General features: G+C 29.8%; 5 protein-coding genes across 7 annotated transcripts; 2 read left to right on the plus strand and 3 right to left on the minus strand.

Annotated features, from left to right (window-relative positions):
* The first annotated feature begins 773 nt into the window (after positions 1-773).
* On the plus strand, positions 774-3,741 carry Usp14 (ubiquitin specific protease 14). Its single transcript, XM_015520414.2, has 11 exons — positions 774-1,034; positions 1,101-1,387; positions 1,459-1,576; positions 1,636-1,808; positions 1,912-2,009; positions 2,075-2,231; positions 2,295-2,360; positions 2,436-2,618; positions 3,038-3,143; positions 3,220-3,408; positions 3,472-3,741. Exons 1-11 carry the CDS (start codon positions 1,019-1,021, stop codon positions 3,546-3,548), a joined length of 1,470 nt encoding a protein of 489 aa, XP_015375900.2. The 5' UTR covers positions 774-1,018; the 3' UTR covers positions 3,549-3,741.
* Positions 3,695-7,572, minus strand: JMJD6 (Bifunctional arginine demethylase and lysyl-hydroxylase PSR). Of its 2 annotated transcripts, XM_015520415.2 has the most exons (8): positions 7,191-7,572; positions 6,735-6,788; positions 6,460-6,665; positions 6,242-6,394; positions 5,349-5,545; positions 5,143-5,290; positions 4,632-4,996; positions 3,695-3,971 (listed from the first exon to the last, which is right to left on the minus strand). In XM_015520415.2, exons 1-8 carry the CDS (start codon positions 7,264-7,266, stop codon positions 3,947-3,949), a joined length of 1,224 nt encoding a protein of 407 aa, XP_015375901.1. In that variant the 5' UTR covers positions 7,267-7,572; the 3' UTR covers positions 3,695-3,946. The 2 variants fall into 2 exon arrangements, with proteins under 2 accessions (XP_015375901.1, XP_015375902.1); XM_015520416.2 differs by lacking the exon at positions 6,735-6,788 and having other exon boundaries at positions 7,191-7,570.
* Positions 7,573-7,755: 183 nt separating this feature from the next.
* LOC107170325 (ankyrin repeat domain-containing protein 49-like) lies at positions 7,756-9,195 on the plus strand. The gene is made up of 4 exons (XM_015520413.2): positions 7,756-7,962; positions 8,226-8,386; positions 8,455-8,599; positions 8,687-9,195. Exons 1-4 carry the CDS (start codon positions 7,830-7,832, stop codon positions 8,881-8,883), a joined length of 636 nt encoding a protein of 211 aa, XP_015375899.1. The 5' UTR covers positions 7,756-7,829; the 3' UTR covers positions 8,884-9,195.
* On the minus strand, positions 8,592-10,714 carry LOC107170324 (WD repeat domain-containing protein 83). 2 transcript variants are annotated; one of them, XM_015520411.2, is made up of 7 exons: positions 10,582-10,714; positions 10,436-10,529; positions 10,236-10,371; positions 9,951-10,152; positions 9,419-9,551; positions 9,237-9,345; positions 8,592-9,142 (listed from the first exon to the last, which is right to left on the minus strand). In XM_015520411.2, exons 2-7 carry the CDS (start codon positions 10,500-10,502, stop codon positions 8,893-8,895), a joined length of 897 nt encoding a protein of 298 aa, XP_015375897.2. In that variant the 5' UTR covers positions 10,503-10,529; positions 10,582-10,714; the 3' UTR covers positions 8,592-8,892. The 2 variants fall into 2 exon arrangements, with proteins under 2 accessions (XP_015375897.2, XP_089078393.1); XM_089222267.1 differs by having other exon boundaries at positions 10,436-10,600.
* Positions 10,715-10,874: 160 nt separating this feature from the next.
* LOC107170322 (SLIT and NTRK-like protein 4) lies at positions 10,875-17,503 on the minus strand. Its single transcript, XM_089222268.1, has 2 exons — positions 16,618-17,503; positions 10,875-14,313 (listed from the first exon to the last, which is right to left on the minus strand). The coding sequence occupies exon 1, from the start codon at positions 17,125-17,127 to the stop codon at positions 16,672-16,674; it is 456 nt and encodes a 151-aa protein (XP_089078394.1). The 5' UTR covers positions 17,128-17,503; the 3' UTR covers positions 10,875-14,313; positions 16,618-16,671.
* Between the last annotated feature and the right edge of the window lie 882 nt (positions 17,504-18,385).

The raw sequence follows: 18,385 nt of genomic DNA on the forward strand, positions 1-18,385 counted from the left end.
TCGGAAATACATCACCCGGGTAGCAAATTGACCCAACAATAAATATTAATCTAACTTTAAAAAGTAAAATATGTAAGCCCCAAAAGAATATAATATAATCTATTAATCTTACGTATAAATCGACTCTTCGGGTTAAAAGTAGCTGAGCTATTTGTAATAGAGTTCATATCAAGGAACTGCTCTCCTCTTCATCTGTCTTCATTTTACTCTGGACTGAAAGTATCAAATTATTTTATGAAAATAATTAGAGTAGAATGAAGTATGGAATTAAAAAAATTGTGAATCGTCCCCGACAAATGCCGAGTGACGACGATTGACGTTTGCCATAGATAATTTAGATATACGTACTACCTATAATACATCGTCATCGATTTTCAAGTTTATCACTTTTTTGGATGACAAGATTGAAGATACATTTTTATTTCATTTTTCGAAACGGATTATTATTAGGAATATAAATATTATATTATAATAGTACTTATATTATACATCTCAATTCTCAATTCGGAACTCTGCGTGTAGGCTATTAATTAGCTGAAATTAATGTAATAATGTATTAATGTCACAAGTGTATAACTTTTTCATTACGTACGCGTCGTGTTAATGAGAGACCATTATTTCTTGAAATCAACTCTTACTATTTTTTATTTAAAACAGCCGATTTGCTATTTGCTATTTGCTATTTGCCCGGTAAAAATATTCTGAAAGCCAATAGTGGCTGCACTGTGCAATAGTGACTAGCGATAATTTCGTTTGGCCGTTATCATCAATAGATTTGGGCGATTTGGCGTGATGGTCACAAGTGACGAGCACATTTAGAAGTTCTTCACAGTTCTCACGTTTCTAAAATTAAGGGTTTTGAACGTCGTCACGTTCGCTAGTAAACAAAGGCGATTTACAATAGTTAACAGAGTGAATCGTTCGCGTTGTGCTTCATGACAAAGTAGTACAATTGTCGAATTACAACGGTGATAATTATTTCCTTGAACACAGCAACAGAAACTTCTCGCGGAGCGATATGCCGTTATTCACTGGTGAGTAAAACGACTATTCGGTTCTAAAGTCCATAATGGTTAATTCAATATATATTTCTGGTTCAGTGAAGGTAAAATGGGGGAAAGAAGTATACCCAGATGTGGAGGTAAACACGGACGAGCCGCCCCTTGTTTTCAAAGCTCAACTGTTCGCCCTAACTGGTGTCAATCCCAACCGCCAAAAAGTAATGATGAAAGGCGGCACCCTCAAAGACGAATCATGGGACAACATACAGATAGTTGAGGGCCAGAATATACTGATGATGGGCAGCAAGGACGAGGATGTACCCATTGAACCCACTGTCAAACCAGTGTTTGTTGAAGACATGACCGAGACGCAATTGGCTACAGTTGTAAGTCATTGCTCTTTAAAATGTCAACATTATCATAGGTATTAAAACTGTTAAATTTAATTCACCTTTAGACCAATATGCCTGCGGGTCTTACCAATTTGGGTAACACTTGTTATTTGAATGCTACAGTTCAGTGCCTTAAGACTGTACCTGAATTACGACAAGCCCTGGCCGATTTTAATGCAGCATGTGAGTATATAGAAAAGTTTTCTTATTTATATTTTATACATGTTCCTAATCTATTTCAGCATCTTCATCTCTATCTAATTTTGCACCAGCAGAGAAAATCACAATTGCAATGAGTGATTTATATAGAACCATGGAATCTAATCAAACAATCCCCCCTCTTGTACTTTTACAAGTATTACATCAAGCATTCCCCAGATTTGCAGACAAAGTAGAAGGACATTATATGCAACAGGTAAAAAAATATTCATTCTGCTACATCATTTTGATTGTTAATCAATTATTTGAATTACTTATTCAATTATATTGGTAAAATATAAACATTTCAAATTCTTTAGGATGCTAATGAATGCTGGGTAGAACTTGTTCGTATGTTACAACAAAAGTTACCAGCGTTGAAAAATAAAAATAATGATAGGTCGACTACTAATTACAAGTAAGGTTATTTATTCTTTTAAAGAGTGAATACATTATTAAATACAATAATTTTAATGTTTATAGATCTGCAATAGATCAATTTTTTGGTGGGTCATTTGATGTTGAATGGAAATGTGTAGAAAGTGATACTGAAGTAGTAACCAAAACTACAGAATCATTTCTGCAGTTAAGTTGTTTTATATCTCAAGATGTCAAGTATATGCATTCTGGTTTGAAAAATGTAAGTATTATTATTGGAGTTATTTAAATTTTACACGTTTAATATTACTATACCCTATTATAGAGAATGCAAGAACACATCACCAAACACTCTCCTATCCTTGGCAAAGATGCTGTTTATACAAAGACAGTAAGTTTATAATGTATAATATATTAATTTACTTTTGCATATTTCAATAATTAATATTAGTTTACTTCAATTTAGTCAAAAATCAATAGACTGCCAGCATATCTGACTATTCAGTTTGTGCGATTCTTTTATAAAGAAAAAGATAAAATTAATGCAAAAATCTTAAAGGATATTAAATTTCCAATTGAGTTTGATGCATTTGACTTGTGTACCCCAGAACTACAAGGGAAACTTGAACCAGTTAGAAGCAAATTCAAGGTAAAACTATTTCACTTTTATTTATAGAATGATTTTTTTTTTTGTAGTGCCTACACAGTCATTTCAAAAAAAAAAAAAGTAACTTGCTATACTTTTTTGATTTTGGCATGTAGAATTCAAGTTATTGTCAAAATATACAATTTTTTTCTCTTAAAACTCAAAATAGTTTATGTCTAGGTATTTAATACCAGAATATAATTATCAAGTATTGTATAATGTATTAACTTGCATCGTGAATACTGAATTTCTAGTAATATAATTCCAAAAATTCTCAAATTTAAAAGTTAATTTTAATTATTTTCAAGTAGATTTTTTGTGCTGTGTGTACAGAGTACACTTTTAATGTACTACAATATTTTGAAACTTAGCCTATATTATTTTCATTTAATTAATATTATTGCATTATTTATAAAATAAAGGAGTTAGAAGACAAATTGGCTCATGAAAGTGTTAAGCCAACTGCTAAACAGCTGGCAGAATCAAAACAAGAAGAAAAAGCTACAGCCCCATATTGGTTTGAAAATGGTATCATGATAAGCTTATAAATTATAATTCATGATATATGTCTGTTCCTTAACTATTGCTTTAATTTTTTGTATAGATTACGGTTCAAATAACTCTGGTTACTACTCCCTTCAGGCTGTCTTAACACATAAAGGTAGATCAAGCTCTAGTGGTCATTATGTTGGATGGGTTAGACAGTCTCCAACATCTGAAAAATGGATCAAATGTGATGATGATACAGTAACCCCAGTGACAACTGAAGATATCCTTAAATTGTCTGGCGGAGGTAATTAAATATCTTTGTCTGAGTAATATTTTAACACGGATTTTTAATATATACTTTTGGCAGGTGATTGGCATTGCGCATATGTTCTTCTTTATGGTCCAAAACTCTTACCAATGGACACTTCATCAGTATCTAGCTGATCCTGTCAACAATTAGTTTTCTTTTATTATGAAAAAAAAAGAAAAAGTAAAAATATTTCTTGTAAAAATTGTATTTTAAAAAAAAAAGAAAATGAGTTTTTAAAGGAATATGTATATCATTGAAGATTATCAAATAACATTCACAATATTGTCAAAATAATTTATTTAAAATACAGTTTTTTTTATATTGATACTTAATGTTGTTATAAAAATTGCTATTATCATAGTCATAATGTACTTCATAACTTATATAGTCTGCACTTAAGGTTAGTAAACATAAAATTAAATAAAAAAATATGTAAGGAATAGAATACTTTGTTTACAATTAACAACCCTATTTGAAATATAAATTCTTGCAATACAGTTTCTTGACCTTGAAACTTAAATATTTTTAAAATTTAATTCGGCGAAGACAATTTACATCTGAAAAAAAAATTTTAATACATGGTACTTGTATAATGTTAGAACTAGTAATTCATTGACATTAATAAACAATATTCAAAATGAATTAACAAATAATACTGTCCATTTAGTATCAATTTTAACCAAAAAGATAGATTGATGGAAACATTTTATGATAACATAAATATCTACAAGGATTATAATCACAAAATTCTATTTTGCTAACCATGTACATTTAAGTGCAATGTGTGTGTTGTTTAGTTTGTTATTATGTACTTAATATTCGGGTATTTGTGTTAAGTCACTTAAATAGTTAATTGGTGACCATTTGATAAACATACACGCTACAAGTATTATTGGACAAAGTAATTAAATATGATTGTCAAGACGCTTATAATAGTTGTTTAAGAATGAAATTGTCATGCACAGAAAATAATATTTGTTTTTTAAAACAAGTTTAAGGCTAGATTTATTCTTAGCCTATAGAAATTATTTTGAGTTTAGATTTGATTTCTTACAAAAAAATTAATAAAAATATCTTTTACTTCCATAGAAAGATAAAGATATAAATAAAATTGTAATGCGGGTTTTTAAAATTTACAAGAATATTGTAACCATCAAATGTATCATTTTACAATAAGTTATTGACAAAAAAAATGTAATTACAATAATAGAACTAACCTTTTTTTATGTGCATGCAAAGATTCTTGTCCACTATCTTCTTCACTAGAATTTCCATCATCAGAACTGCTAGAACTACTAGAACTACTTGAACAACTTGAACTGTCCGATGCAAGACCCGTATTGTTTTTTAAGTCAACAGAGTCCGCTACTATTGCTAAATCAGGTTCTTTGTTTTTCAACACTTTATACCACTTACGTGATAATTTTGGTCGTCCTCTAACTGTTTTGTGCCATACTACAGGAAAATTTGTACGGCTACAAAAATTTTGAGTTACTGCAATAGTTGTATCCAAATTAAGCACTACATGCCACCATCCACCGGGTACATAAACAGTTTCACCAGGCCCTTGAAGTATCTCTATCTAAATTTACAAGATATATTTTTAATATTTAAGGTAGATAAATATGTATTTACAAATTATGAATAATTTTTTTGTTTAGATGTAAAATATATAAATGTAAACTGTAAAGATACATAAAAATATCAAATTATAAAATCAAAACTAACTGGTGAGCATTCCTTAGGCCAAGTTGGTAACTGAGTACGAGGATAGATGATTTTAAACCAAGTTATAGCTTCATCACGTTGTTTACCTCCCTCAGCTGAAGTGACTTTAAGCAGTTCTTTAGGAGTATGAGTAGGAAACAAACACCATCTAATTGAACATTCCATAATTAATATGCTCATCATAAAAATAATTCAACAAATTTTACCTCTTGTGTCCGGTAATTAAAGAATTCCAGGCACTGGTACCTAATGGGTCTATGTGAATTCCAGTTCCCGATCTAGAAGGACCCATAACAAACCATCTGTATGGAGGTCTTTTTTTTTCACCTGCATATTTAAATAAGTCATCTTGAAAGTATATGGGTATGTCATAATCGTCCAACAATTTTTTTCTTCGGTGATGCTGTATACAAAATGTAATAATTAAATTTTTTATTAAATAATTATAGGTAAATCACAAATTAATAAATTCAATGTGTTTGTCTTGGTTAAAATAATTGTTAAACAGTTGATTTTTATACTTTTTAATTATTTGGCTAGGATATTAAATTTGTTTAGAAGTCTATTTTAAAGAGCTTTAACAGAAGACAATTGTAAGAATTGTTTTCTACATAATTATAAAGAACATAAAGAGGAAGTGTACATGTTGTTAAGGCAAGAAAATTTTTTATTGTTACCATGCTGCATATGATTATAAGAAGCATATTTTCCTTGAACTATCATATTATATATAGCAGAGGTATTCAAACTTTTTCATCCTACGGCTCTTTTGGATGGTCACAACATTTTGACAAATCCCAAATTATTTAAAAATTGAAACAACACACGGCAAATATATTATATGAGTGATAATAACATTAGTACTAAAAATAAAACTTCAAATGGTCACGTGTCACGTCGTAAAGTGTGTCGTTTTCATTTCCATAATGATTGCAAATAATATTTATAATAATTATACAAGACCAGGGTATGAGGTTGGTTTCCGGTGCTTAGGCGTGGTTTCTTTTGCAAATTCTCTAGACGTACAGTTTGAATACCTCTGTTATATCTTATATAGTACAGAGTTTACATGTTAATTGAAAACATAAATATAACTTACATCACCATAACTACTGTCAAATATATACAAAGGACTGTCGTCTTTATTATTATTCATATAATGAACAAAATATTTCATTTTCATCTTAACACTGTATCCTTGATTGTCTTCACCACATTTAAATCTTTGATTACGGTATTTTTTTCCTATTCTCTAATTGAAACAAAAAAAAAAGTTGAAACTATAACACTAAAAATAAACCAAATATTATAATATACTTCTAATGTCCATTTATAAGATGCTCTCCAATTATTTTGTAGTCCTCTTATAACAACTGGTTTATAGGGTCTTTCATATTTCTCCACAAATACTTCGGGACTCACACTTTCTACATCAATGCGATCTACATTATCATGTACTATTGTAAAAGGCTTAAAATTGTCAGCATAACCAAGAGCATGCCATGCATATTTATCACTCAGTTCTAAAAAAAATAAATTGCAAATTGTTAATATCATGCTTAACCTAAGACATTGTATAAACTACAATGTACTCATTGATTTGCTGAACACCATTTTTCTTTTGCTGTTATGTTTTGGTTGATTATCTAAAGGAGCAGTTTTAAATTCAGACAAATACAATAGGTAAATTTTAAACTTTGATAATAATTATTGATTAATAAAGAACAATTATTTTTAAGATTATTATTATTTGTAGACAAAAAATGAATTGTATTCACCAACAAGTAAAAATATTCAAATAATCGAATTTTTTTAAGTGAGCGTTACCTAATTCAAGTTAAATAAATTTGAAATGATAAATGAATAAGCAATAATGTAGTTAAAATAAAAGATCTGTAATACCAATGTTTTAAGTACATGATCGATTATTTTTTAAAAATATAAATTTATTTTTAAAAAAAAATGTGAAGTGTTAAACTGAAACTTTTTATTATAAGGTTTACACATCATTATACAGCTTAGGTATGTTTCTAATTAATTCTCAATACCTGGTCTAGCTTTATTCTTAGCTTCTTGTATCCTCTTCCTGGTTCTGGATTCCGAGCTATTTGAAGAATCACTCATTATGTACTAATATTTAATTATTTTTTTTGCTGCACAAAATTTTTTACTTAAAAATGTACTAAAAATAGTCGGCAGTAAAAATAATTCTAACAATAATAACTTGAGCTTCTGACTGGTATGCGTTACAAAAATGTAATTTTATCTGGATCAAAATACTGTAACTAAAAAGTAAAAATTAATATTCAGATTGTGTCTAATATAGTAATATAATATTAAACATTGTAATAATTGTTATGGTATAACAAATTACAAAAATAAAAATTTGTAAATTACAACTTTTGAGTAATGTCAGTATTGACTATTGAGTCTGAGTTATCAAGTTTTAATTTGAAATAAGAACATAACCTTATATTTTAAGACTTACCTTATCCATATAAGATAGAACAATGCCTTATCGGATTCGATTCAACCACCAAATATGTTTATATATATATATACGTCCGTGCACCAAATTAAACTTAACGGCTTCAAAGAGATTACATTGATAATGACCACGGAAAAAGATAATACTGTTATGTAAATATTATACTATTTTTATTTATCGTGCATAAAATTCTCTTGAAATGTCTGACGAGGAAAACGATCGTTTTGAAGAAGAACAAAGTTTGTTAACTGACAATATTGAAAGTATACCGCATACACCAAGTGCTTGGGAACAAGATATATACGATGTTGATGAAGATCCTGACCCCCATGGTAAGAATATTAACAATAATGTTTGATTTTGAGTCTTAATATTAGTTTGAAAAATGGATGTTGTAGACATTTTTAAACATGTACAATTCTTTCTTAAAAGATTGTTAGTTTTTCTTTTTCACATTCTCACCATTTATTTAATACAATTTGAATTAAAGCTTATTTGATACCGCATAAGCAGTATTAAAATAAATTCAGATTATAAGCCAAACCAAATAAGTAATTTTTTTAATTATTGATATTTTAAATTTATATATAATTAGCTACCCCAGAAAGGAAAATTTTATGGGCGGCTGAACAAGGTGAATTGGATATAGTCAAGTCTTTGGTATCAAAACATACTCACTTGGTTCATATTCATGATAAAGATGGTTATACAGCTTTACACAGGGCGTGCTATAGTAATCATCTATCAATTGTTGAGGTATTCTTAAGATATATCTATTATGTTTATTAAGCTTTCACTTTATTTACCTATATATATATATATAGTTTTTATTGGAAAATCATGCAAATCCAAATGCTCGAACAGCAGATCAATGGACACCATTGCATTCTGCTTGTAAATGGAATAATGTGGAATGTGCTGAAAAATTAATAGAAGCTGGGACTGACATAAACGCTTTAACTAATGGCGGTAATTGTTTAATTACAAATTAATAACAAATATCAAAATATGAATTTATACACATATATCTATTTAAATTACACAATATTTTTACAGGAATAACACCTCTACATTTAGTAGCAGAGTTGGCTGATTCACATGGTCTCCTTGAACTTTTATTGTCTCAACCTAGTATTCAGCCAAACATTAAACTAACAAACAGTACAGGTGATACACCAAAAGATATTACTGGTCGTAAGAGTACGAATGATCGGCTTTTTGAATACTCTGAACCATGTTTCAATTACATATGAATTGAATAATTATTCGGACCAAAGACTAATACAAGGTCCACATGATGCTACTAGTACTTTTTTACTGGGATGTGTACTAATCGAATTGATGGACTGTGTGTATGAAACATTTCCATTAGGTTTTAACTTCTCTATAAGTTTTGCACTGACAAAATCCCAACACCACAGATGTCCACAGGTTGATCCACTTATTATTATGCTATCGTTATGAAATACACAGTTTTCAATAAAATAATCACCGACTGTATGACCTGTGTACCTGTGTTAAACATTATTATATAAATTATAATATATAATATTATCATATGAAAATGTTGTTGGAAACAATTAAAACCTAAAACAAAATGTCATACTCATTTAATAATTCTCCTTTTTGTCTGTCCATTAACTTCAATGTACTGTCTGTACAGCTAACTAATGTGCACATATTGTCTTGTGTTGAACTGATACATGATATTGGCTCTATAAGCATAACATTTTAATATGCATGGTTATAATTTTTAATATAAATTACAAGAATAATAAATTTATTTACTTCCAATAAAATCAGCGTCCAAATTTCCCATTCTTATGTCATAAGTTCTTAAAAAACAATCTAAGGATCCTGTTAGAATTTGATTGCTTGTCACCAAAACTTTAGTAATACTATCTTTGGCTTCTTTTAAAACCTATAATAGTTGTACAACTATTTAAATACAGATCTTTTAAAATTTAATAATTTTAAACATATTATTTTATTTTCTAATTATCATAACTGAGAAAAATAAAAATAAATATTTTATTAGATAAACAAAAATTAACATTTATTTAGTTGTTAAAATTCATGTCTATTATTTTTATACTGGTTTTTAATGTAATCATTAAAATTATAAATAAATTAACTTTTTTGTAAAACAATTTTATTAATTTTTTTCATTGGACTAAAATAATAAGATATTAATTAAGTAATCTACTTCAGGTATATTAATTATGCAATAAGAAAGTTAATATTATGATCTAAAAAATAGCATAAAACTATTAAGAAAAAATAATGAAACTTAGACAAATGGTTGAAATAAATATATTACTTGTATTGGGCTATTATTACGACTTCTAGTATCCCAACAACAAACAGTGTTGTCATTTGATCCTGACACCACAACTGAAGAATCTTCATTATATACAACACAATTCACTGCAGCAGCATGCTGCCGTAATCTGCGTTTTACTCTCCCATCAGACACATCCCATAACACAACTGATTTGTCAGCTCCACATGATGCCAACTCACTTGAAAAAAAAAAGTTTAAATGTATTTGATTTCGTAAATAAGCACTGACATTTTCATCAAAACTATATGCAAATCTAGGCACCTGCTATCACATGAGCCACATGCATCCATTACACAGTCTCCATGGCCAGCATAGGTTTTCAAACATAATTCCTTGAATGGATTCCAGAGTTTGATTTTCTTGTCACTACCACAAGTAAGACAATATTCACCGTCCACTAAATAAAAAAACTACACTCAGCTATACAAAATCTAACAAGTAGTCTCAATAATATACTTTACCATTAAACCTTACAGAGCGTATCGCTCCTTGGTCACATTTTATATTCGATATACATTTCAAATCCATTTCACAGGTTCTTGAAATTTACTGAAACTGAAATAAACAATTAGAACACAGAAACGTCAGAAACTTCGACAATCATTACTTGTTTTGTAAACACGGCGGAATCTTTATTCGTTACCGGTAGCATTACGAGATAAGTTGATAACATGGTTATCAAGAGTAGATAACAATATAATTATTGTCCCTCCCACAGACATTTAATTGTAATATAATTCTATTATATTTATATGTCTATGGTCCCACCTAAACAATAATAAAGCATGACGGTCCCAGTTCACAGACTACTACACAAACTGGATGAGGTACTCTTATATTATTTGCATATTGCATTGTTATTAAGTGATGCTCGCACGGGGAAGATCGCCGTTATGTTGGTTGGTAGTTGGTATACACAAAATGTATAAGGAATAAATGGAATTATATATTTTTTAAAGGTGAAATAAAAGAATAATGACAAAATGATCTATATAAAATAATTTTTTTCGTTACAAACAGAATGTCTAAAAATAATAAAATACAATACATCATAAATTAATATTTACCATAAATACATAATATTATATGATATACCATACTATTTGCCATTCAAGAAAATGGCGGAACCCGGCTTCAACTAATTCCCAGAGTTTCTTATCTAGTTAAAGTTTAGAATTAGAAATCTGTGATGACATCATATAATATAACCTATTTATGAAAAAATACTATACTAGATACATTGATTTATATAACAAATTTTTCCTGGGATTTAAGGACCTGGTTTTATATGATCGGTACATTACTAAAATATTATATTTAATACGTTGGTATAGTTCACCCAGAGCCCGTGTCGCCTAAAAGTTACGTTTAGATGCAGTATACATTAGACATTAGTCAAGATGTTAAAGTTAACATCTGTTTTGTATGCCTTTTGATTTGTATTATAAACATAAATTGTATTGTAAAATAAAGTAGGTATTTATCATAAAAAATATTGTAAATATTGTAGAATTTTACTTAATGTTACTAACAATGGGTATAGCTTTGTTTTATTATTTATAGTGTATAATAAAGAGGATGCTACACCTGCATGTGTTATTCTTATTTACGCCTTACAAGTGCATAACATCGCAAATTTTACACTCAGTATATAACATTTAGCTCCGTTAGTTTAAAATTTAGAATGAATTGACTTATAAAATACAGTTAGAATTATAATCGTTAGTACTTTTTATAACTAATCATTACTCTTTTGTACATTTAACATTACCACAGTATGACTTTCTTTCCACTCAAATATTATTTTTATCAATATGCATATATAAATATTAAAAATCAAATTATATGATATAATATTAAAAATTAAATAAATAATGTTACAGCAATATAGGTACAGAACTACAGAACCACAGAAGTTATGAACGAAAAATATAAATAAATATAGAATGTAACTTTATAGAAATAAAAGGTATGTATAACACAATTAAATTATGATTTAGGATGCATTTTAACAAAATATTGATACAACATTGATTTAAAATGAATAATAAATATTGTAAGTCCATCAAAATACATTTTTAACAATTTTTAACAATTGTTTAAATATAAAATTAAATTGTAATTGTTAATGTATTTTGTAATAGCACCTGTGCTGAAACATTTTAAAATATTAATAAATAAAAAAATAAAAAAACATTGTTAAATAGCGTTAAAATAGATTTCAGTCTTATATTGTAATATATCTATCGTAAATTTTTGAACTAAGATTAAGTTGTTCATTCAGATTAAACTACCAAAAATCGATTAAAAATGAGTATTAATAATGAACACGATTTAAGATAATATACTGGTTACACATCGAATTATAATATAAGGAGACCGTCTAACTGAATCCCTATATTAGCTGTGAAACTACTGACTGGCGCAATCTAGCGATAAATGTATTCAACCGATATATAGAAAAGTATATCTGTATATTGCGGGACATCGTTATAAATGTTACAAAAGTACGTTTTGGATTGTTGAGTTTCCAACTAAATTCTGCTATATGGCGCCAATCAGTAGTTCCATAGCTGATTTGGAGACTCAGACAACCAATACCTCAGCCATCAGTCAGAAGAAAGAGCCAAGGAGAACCGTGAGTCCAAATAATTAAAAACTATCAAAGCATCTTTTCCTTATTATATGTGTTTTTTAGTAAATGTCAAATCACCACTGTGTGATGTAATTATTAAAAGAAAAATATTGTCATCTAATAAATATTTAATGTGTGTATTTCAATAAAAATATTACAGTAGGGTCTCGATTATCCGAACACAGGCTAATCCGAAAGACGTGGTAATCCGAACGGGCTTGAGAATTATCTTATCGCCATAATATGTACATACTACATAATATGTACATATTATGTATGTATTTATAAATAATATTTTCCGGTAATAAAGTTTTTCAATTATGTGGGACAAGGCTACCAATTCATAACGGGAACCAATGTACAAAAAAAAATCAATATTTTAAATGGTAAAGTTCATAATTAATATTAATATTTTTATGTATTCAATGTCTTTTGAAATAACGAGTTTTTACACGATTAATACAAATAAAAATAAAATTTCATATTTTAAATAAAAATAAAATTGATGTTTTTTTTTTAAGCCATAGGTAATCCGAACAAATCGCTAATCCGAACGACCCCTTTCCCCAATCTCGTTCGGATTATCGAGACCCTACTGTATTATTATTTATGAATACCAAAATTAAGAGTTACGTTCATTCATAATCATAAGTATTACAAATTATCTCAATTTAAACGTAAACGTCAATAGATAAATCAATATTAATTATTATATTATTATATGATAACGCGGTGATATTTTAAATACCGTTGAAACTCAAAAGGTTCAACAATCAATGTGGCACATTAAACAAATATAGATTTATAGATACCTAATTAAATAATATTATAAGCTCCTCAGCTGACTTACACGGTTTTAAAAACAAAAACAAACTTAAAGACTAAGTACGCTATCTTCTTCTTCTCTACTAAAGGCCTTGCCTTGTACGCTATACCTATACATATACTATATTCTGCGGAAAATCGATAATTCCGAAGTGCTTGACGGACGCCCGTGGTGGACTAAATAAGTTCCGGTTGGATCGGTGGTTAGTTTCTGGAGGGTGGATGCTGATCGACCGCGGCGTGAACTGAATTCCACATTGACCCACGCTGTTTAGGATGGTGGTGGCCTGAAGTTTCACGTATTACCTGGATCGGTGGGTGCCGACAGTGACGTTATCGGTCGGTGGCACGGGCAAGAAGCACTGGTGCGTTTGGACGGTTGTTCGCACAGCCAGAAGGCTTCTTGTTATTGGTACACGCTCGGCACACGGTTCTATACACCAACAACGAACAGGAACACGATGGCCGTGAACGTCGCCGCCACCGTCTATACTTACGTGCACACCATGATCTCTTCATCGTTCTTGGAGAATTTTGAACCGATGCTGGCACACAATCAGTGGTCCAAGGCGCCATGCAGTTTAACCGATGGTGGGCCAGGGGCCTAGACACGGACACCGTTATCGTTCACTTGCCGACATCCGGGTGAACGGTCGACATGACGTGTATGGCCACGAATAGTGATGACGGTGGTACGAATGTCGTGGTCAGGTTTTGGATGTCAGGCGAGTCCACGGTCCCAGTTGCCGCCGCCGCCCGATTGTTGGGCTTGGGTTGATAGCGTTCGGCACCAGAGCGATAATGTCGCTGCAGCCCAACACCATAGCCGATTCATCCGATTTGTCCGTTGCGAATCCCTCCACCAATACCACACAATACCTACGAAAAACAAACATATATATTATTAAGAACCGGCAGAATAATTAAAATAATTTTTTCTCATTTTAAAAGGTCAGAATTATTTTAAACAAAAATAATATTATAAAAATGAATAAATAAATACTAATAGTTAAAAAAAAATGTATAAAAATCGAAAATATATCTTGGCTATAAATAACGTATAAAGTTGATAACCGAAAGAAAAAAAAACACACATCATTGTAAATACAAATAATATAACACATTCATGATTCATCGCTACAGTCAAAATCTAAAATATATAAAACAAGCCTTTTTAATGATAATTGACATTTGACAACGGTTTTATATTCTCATATTTATAATTTAACAATTTAAAGTTTAGTTCTACAGGTCTTACCCATAAATTATTATTATTATTAATTATTATGTGTGTATGTTTTTTATATTTGTGTTATCGCTGTGCATCGTGTAGACCACGACGACAATCACAAGCTATTAGCTATTGCCTATTATTATTATATTTTGTTAACGTTATCGGCGTGCATCGGCCGACGATCTTGGCCAACCACAACGACAACGGTGACCGTTTTTTATTGTTTTAATGTCTTGTAATTGAAATACTAACCGCCAGTTTTATATTTCATATCTGTCACCATTCGCCAAGTTCGACGCGTGCAGTATGTTATAAAATATAGACATTATTATGCTCAAATGCTGTCATTGTTTACTCTTCTAAATTTACATTCTGACGATCGAATGATAAATCTTACCACTCTCCCATCAATAAAAGATGAGTAAAATATTATTGTTATAATAATGGGAAATTAATGCTTAGCAAAAACATAAAATATAAAATTATTCAGTTTCTTAAGTTTAAATTACATTTATACATTCATATACGCAAGACATTTTTGACATACAGGAAAACTGCAAATATTTCACCCAATATAAAAAAATAATAATAAACCTAGAGACAAATGAGCAGAACCGCATTTAACGAGGGACAATTGCCCCGCGGGTGGCAAATTTTATGGTGTTTGATGGAAAGTGTTTGAAATGTCAAATGAGTGATCATTAGATCTATAATTTATCATTGATTTATGATTTTATAATAAACATAAAATATAATATATGTATATTATAAAATCAATGGATCTATATTCTATACACACGAAATGTATTGTCTGCGGGATAAAGTCGACTAATGCATTCAATTTCGACGTGACCAGTGGTACTCAACAACTGGGCTCATTAAATTTTTGTAATCGTTATAATTATAAATAGGCAATCTATTCGAAATTCCTATCAATGGGCAATTACTGATTTTTTAAACATTCCCAATTATTTATCATCAAGTTTACAAATCTTAATCAAATATCTCGATGTTTTTTTTTTGCGTACTTCACTGAATGAAATAAACAATTTCCATCACCCACTTTCCGAAAACGACGATAACGCAACTACGCAACAGATATAAGGTTGTGTGCGTCACAAATGCACATTGCACAATTTCAAAATGAAAATATATACACCAGGGCTGTAATGCACGTCACTGCTGGGCGATGATGAGTGTGTGTGTGTGCATGCGCAGCAAGCAACGCGCGGAGCTATGTATAACAACTAACAATACGTCATTTACGGTATAATTTATACATCTAATAACTACGTTTATAAATAATTATTTATTTTTGGTATTTTCTGTTTTGATAGCTCATCTGCACACTGAGTACTTGCGTTAGAAAAATAAATCATGAAAAAATCGGTCTAGTAGGACTTTAGAGTTTAGGTATAACTGTCGTGAGAAATCGCCTCATGTTTTAATAATATATATAAAGAATAAAGATAATATTTTATACTATTATGATAAAAACATAAAATATACCAATTTATGACATTTATACTATTGTTTATTATGATTATCTAGTATTCTAGTGACCTATGGTAAATATTTTAAAAAAATTGAACCAAATCGTTAATTCCCATCAACCGTAATTCGTATGGTCTTATTATATGGTTAGTTCGCATTACAGGTGACAATATTTGACAAGTATAGGGTATTTAATGGAGTATTTAATTTTCAGCACCTATATTATACAGTTGAGTGACTTTGTGACGAGTGAATCATTGGGAATGATGCGTGCCTATGATACACGATGACAGTGCAGATGAACCATTCGGTGTAAATAGGTACGACTATAATACAAGACAAGTACATTATACATGTGTAGGTTCAAATACGGTATCGCGGGGTGCATATTGCGTACCTAATATATTATAAATTATAATATTCTCGCTGCAAATATTAATTATTATAATACCGACCTGTTACTGTACGTCGGTTGCAATTCGCTAGCTGATAGTGAAAGCGTCAGACTCTTATAGCGCCGGGCAACTATGGGACGAATTGGATCTGGCTTCGAGTTGAGCAATATTTCTTGGTTGCCGAAATCCTCGTATAATTACTAGCCCGTTGCAGTAGTAGCATATGACCGGCGCTACGACTGTCCAACCTATAGACTGATGCGGTTTCCGTCCAATTGAGCGCAGCGAAAATTTCGTGCCCGATGACGGGTACATCGAAGCGAGCGGATCTTCAGGTGGTACGTTGTCCTCGCCGCCGCGTATCAGCTTGGACACGGACAGATCCTGAAGCAGACCGTTCTCAAGTGACGGTGGAGTGGCGCACACGGCCGTGTCACCGACCGCATGGGTTGCGCTATGATTGGACAGCCAACTGGCGAAGTACAATAGACTGCAGTTGCAGTTGAACGGGTTGTTTAAAAAGTATAAGTGCACAATGGAATTTAATCTTACCGTCAACTGTGTTGCCATTGTTGACACGCGCCGGCCCAGTTGTCTAACGTAAAGCCGTGTCCAAGCTGATTTGCATGCACGCGGTAAAAACAAAATAGCTTATATTAGTGTTACACTGTTGCTGGCGATTTTTATTCTGACCATGCTGTTCCGAACGCAGTACTTACGTTACACATATGTGGCAAAATACAAGCTATTTTTTCTCCCTCATGCGTGCAAATCAGCTAAGATATAATAAGCTTAATATAAATTAACTAACATGCAGTGTTGAGACCAGATAAGTAAAAATTATCTAGATATAGATAAAAGATTATTGCTCTAATATTATCTAGATTAAGATAAGATAGCATGTATTTAAATTATCTCAGATAAGATAAAATACAAACAAAATTTATCTAGATAAAAAAAAAGATGAACATTTAAATGTTTAAAATAGTTTAATTTAACCAACAATTAAATTTATATTTTATCGTGGAAAATTAATATATCTACTAATAATTGAAATCTTAAGATTAAGAATACAGATTTTTTAAACATAACATAAATAATGACCATCAATATTCCACAATTTTCTTTATATATGTTTACCCATTGGCCATTTGTCATTCTTACTTACATAATTTCAAAGATTAATATAAGTATAGTTTGTGTTTTAAAATGAATTAAAAGTTGAACAATGAGACTTATTAAATTAAGTACTCTATCTTATAGTGCCATAAAAATTAATCAATTTTGAAGTTTAAATTGTTAATAAATAACTACTTCCATAAACCATTTTTAAAACATTTATATTGTATTTAATGACAATACAAAATAAAATGTATGCATAAGAAACATTTTAAATTTTAAGCATTATAATTCAAAACATAATTCTTCCAAACAAAAATCTCTTTTTATTAATAACATAAAAATTCCAAACTAAAATTTTACATAATGCATAATAATAATGAATATTTTTAAATAATTAATAAGTGTAATATTATATTTTATACATAATCAGTTATTACTTTTTAACTTTAAAATAAAAAAAAAAATAATAATAATAATATATACATGTACATATACAAATGTTGGGATTTTTCGATTTACTTATATTATCTAGATAATTACTAAAAAGATAACGATTTTTTTATCTTAAATAATCCTTAGATACTTATCCACATTTTCATCTAGATAAGATAAAATATAAATAAATATTATCTAGATGAAATATCTAGATAAATTTATCTAGATAAGTCTCAACACTGCTAACATGTTTCGATTATAATTATTAAAA

The sequence above is a fragment of the Diuraphis noxia genome, unplaced genomic scaffold (assembly GCF_037042655.1).
Source record: "Diuraphis noxia isolate RWA-SAM2 unplaced genomic scaffold, SU_Dnox_SAM2 contig0003, whole genome shotgun sequence".
Lineage (NCBI taxonomy): Eukaryota > Metazoa > Arthropoda > Insecta > Hemiptera > Aphididae > Diuraphis > Diuraphis noxia.

Coding starts and splice junctions, on each gene's coding strand:
- Usp14 (XM_015520414.2), top strand. Junction 2,232..2,294: donor TGCATTCTGGTTTGAAAAAT/GTAAGTATTATT, acceptor ACCCTATTATAG/AGAATGCAAGAACACATCAC. Junction 3,409..3,471: donor CCTTAAATTGTCTGGCGGAG/GTAATTAAATAT, acceptor TACTTTTGGCAG/GTGATTGGCATTGCGCATAT.
- JMJD6 (XM_015520415.2), bottom strand. CDS start 7,266: ATGAGTGATTCTTCAAATAGCTCGGAATCCAGAACCAGGAAGAGGATA. Junction 6,666..6,734: donor GGTGTTCAGCAAATCAATGA/GTACATTGTAGT, acceptor TATTTTTTTTAG/AACTGAGTGATAAATATGCA. Junction 5,546..6,241: donor TTGACAGTAGTTATGGTGAT/GTAAGTTATATT, acceptor TTTTGTATACAG/CATCACCGAAGAAAAAAATT.
- LOC107170325 (XM_015520413.2), top strand. CDS start 7,830: ATGTCTGACGAGGAAAACGATCGTTTTGAAGAAGAACAAAGTTTGTTA. Junction 7,963..8,225: donor TGAAGATCCTGACCCCCATG/GTAAGAATATTA, acceptor ATATATAATTAG/CTACCCCAGAAAGGAAAATT. Junction 8,600..8,686: donor AAACGCTTTAACTAATGGCG/GTAATTGTTTAA, acceptor ATATTTTTACAG/GAATAACACCTCTACATTTA.
- LOC107170324 (XM_015520411.2), bottom strand. CDS start 10,502: ATGGATTTGAAATGTATATCGAATATAAAATGTGACCAAGGAGCGATA. Junction 10,153..10,235: donor TGTGGCTCATGTGATAGCAG/GTGCCTAGATTT, acceptor TTTTTTTTCAAG/TGAGTTGGCATCATGTGGAG. Junction 9,346..9,418: donor GGACGCTGATTTTATTGGAA/GTAAATAAATTT, acceptor TTATGCTTATAG/AGCCAATATCATGTATCAGT.
- LOC107170322 (XM_089222268.1), bottom strand. CDS start 17,127: ATGGCAACACAGTTGACGGTAAGATTAAATTCCATTGTGCACTTATAC.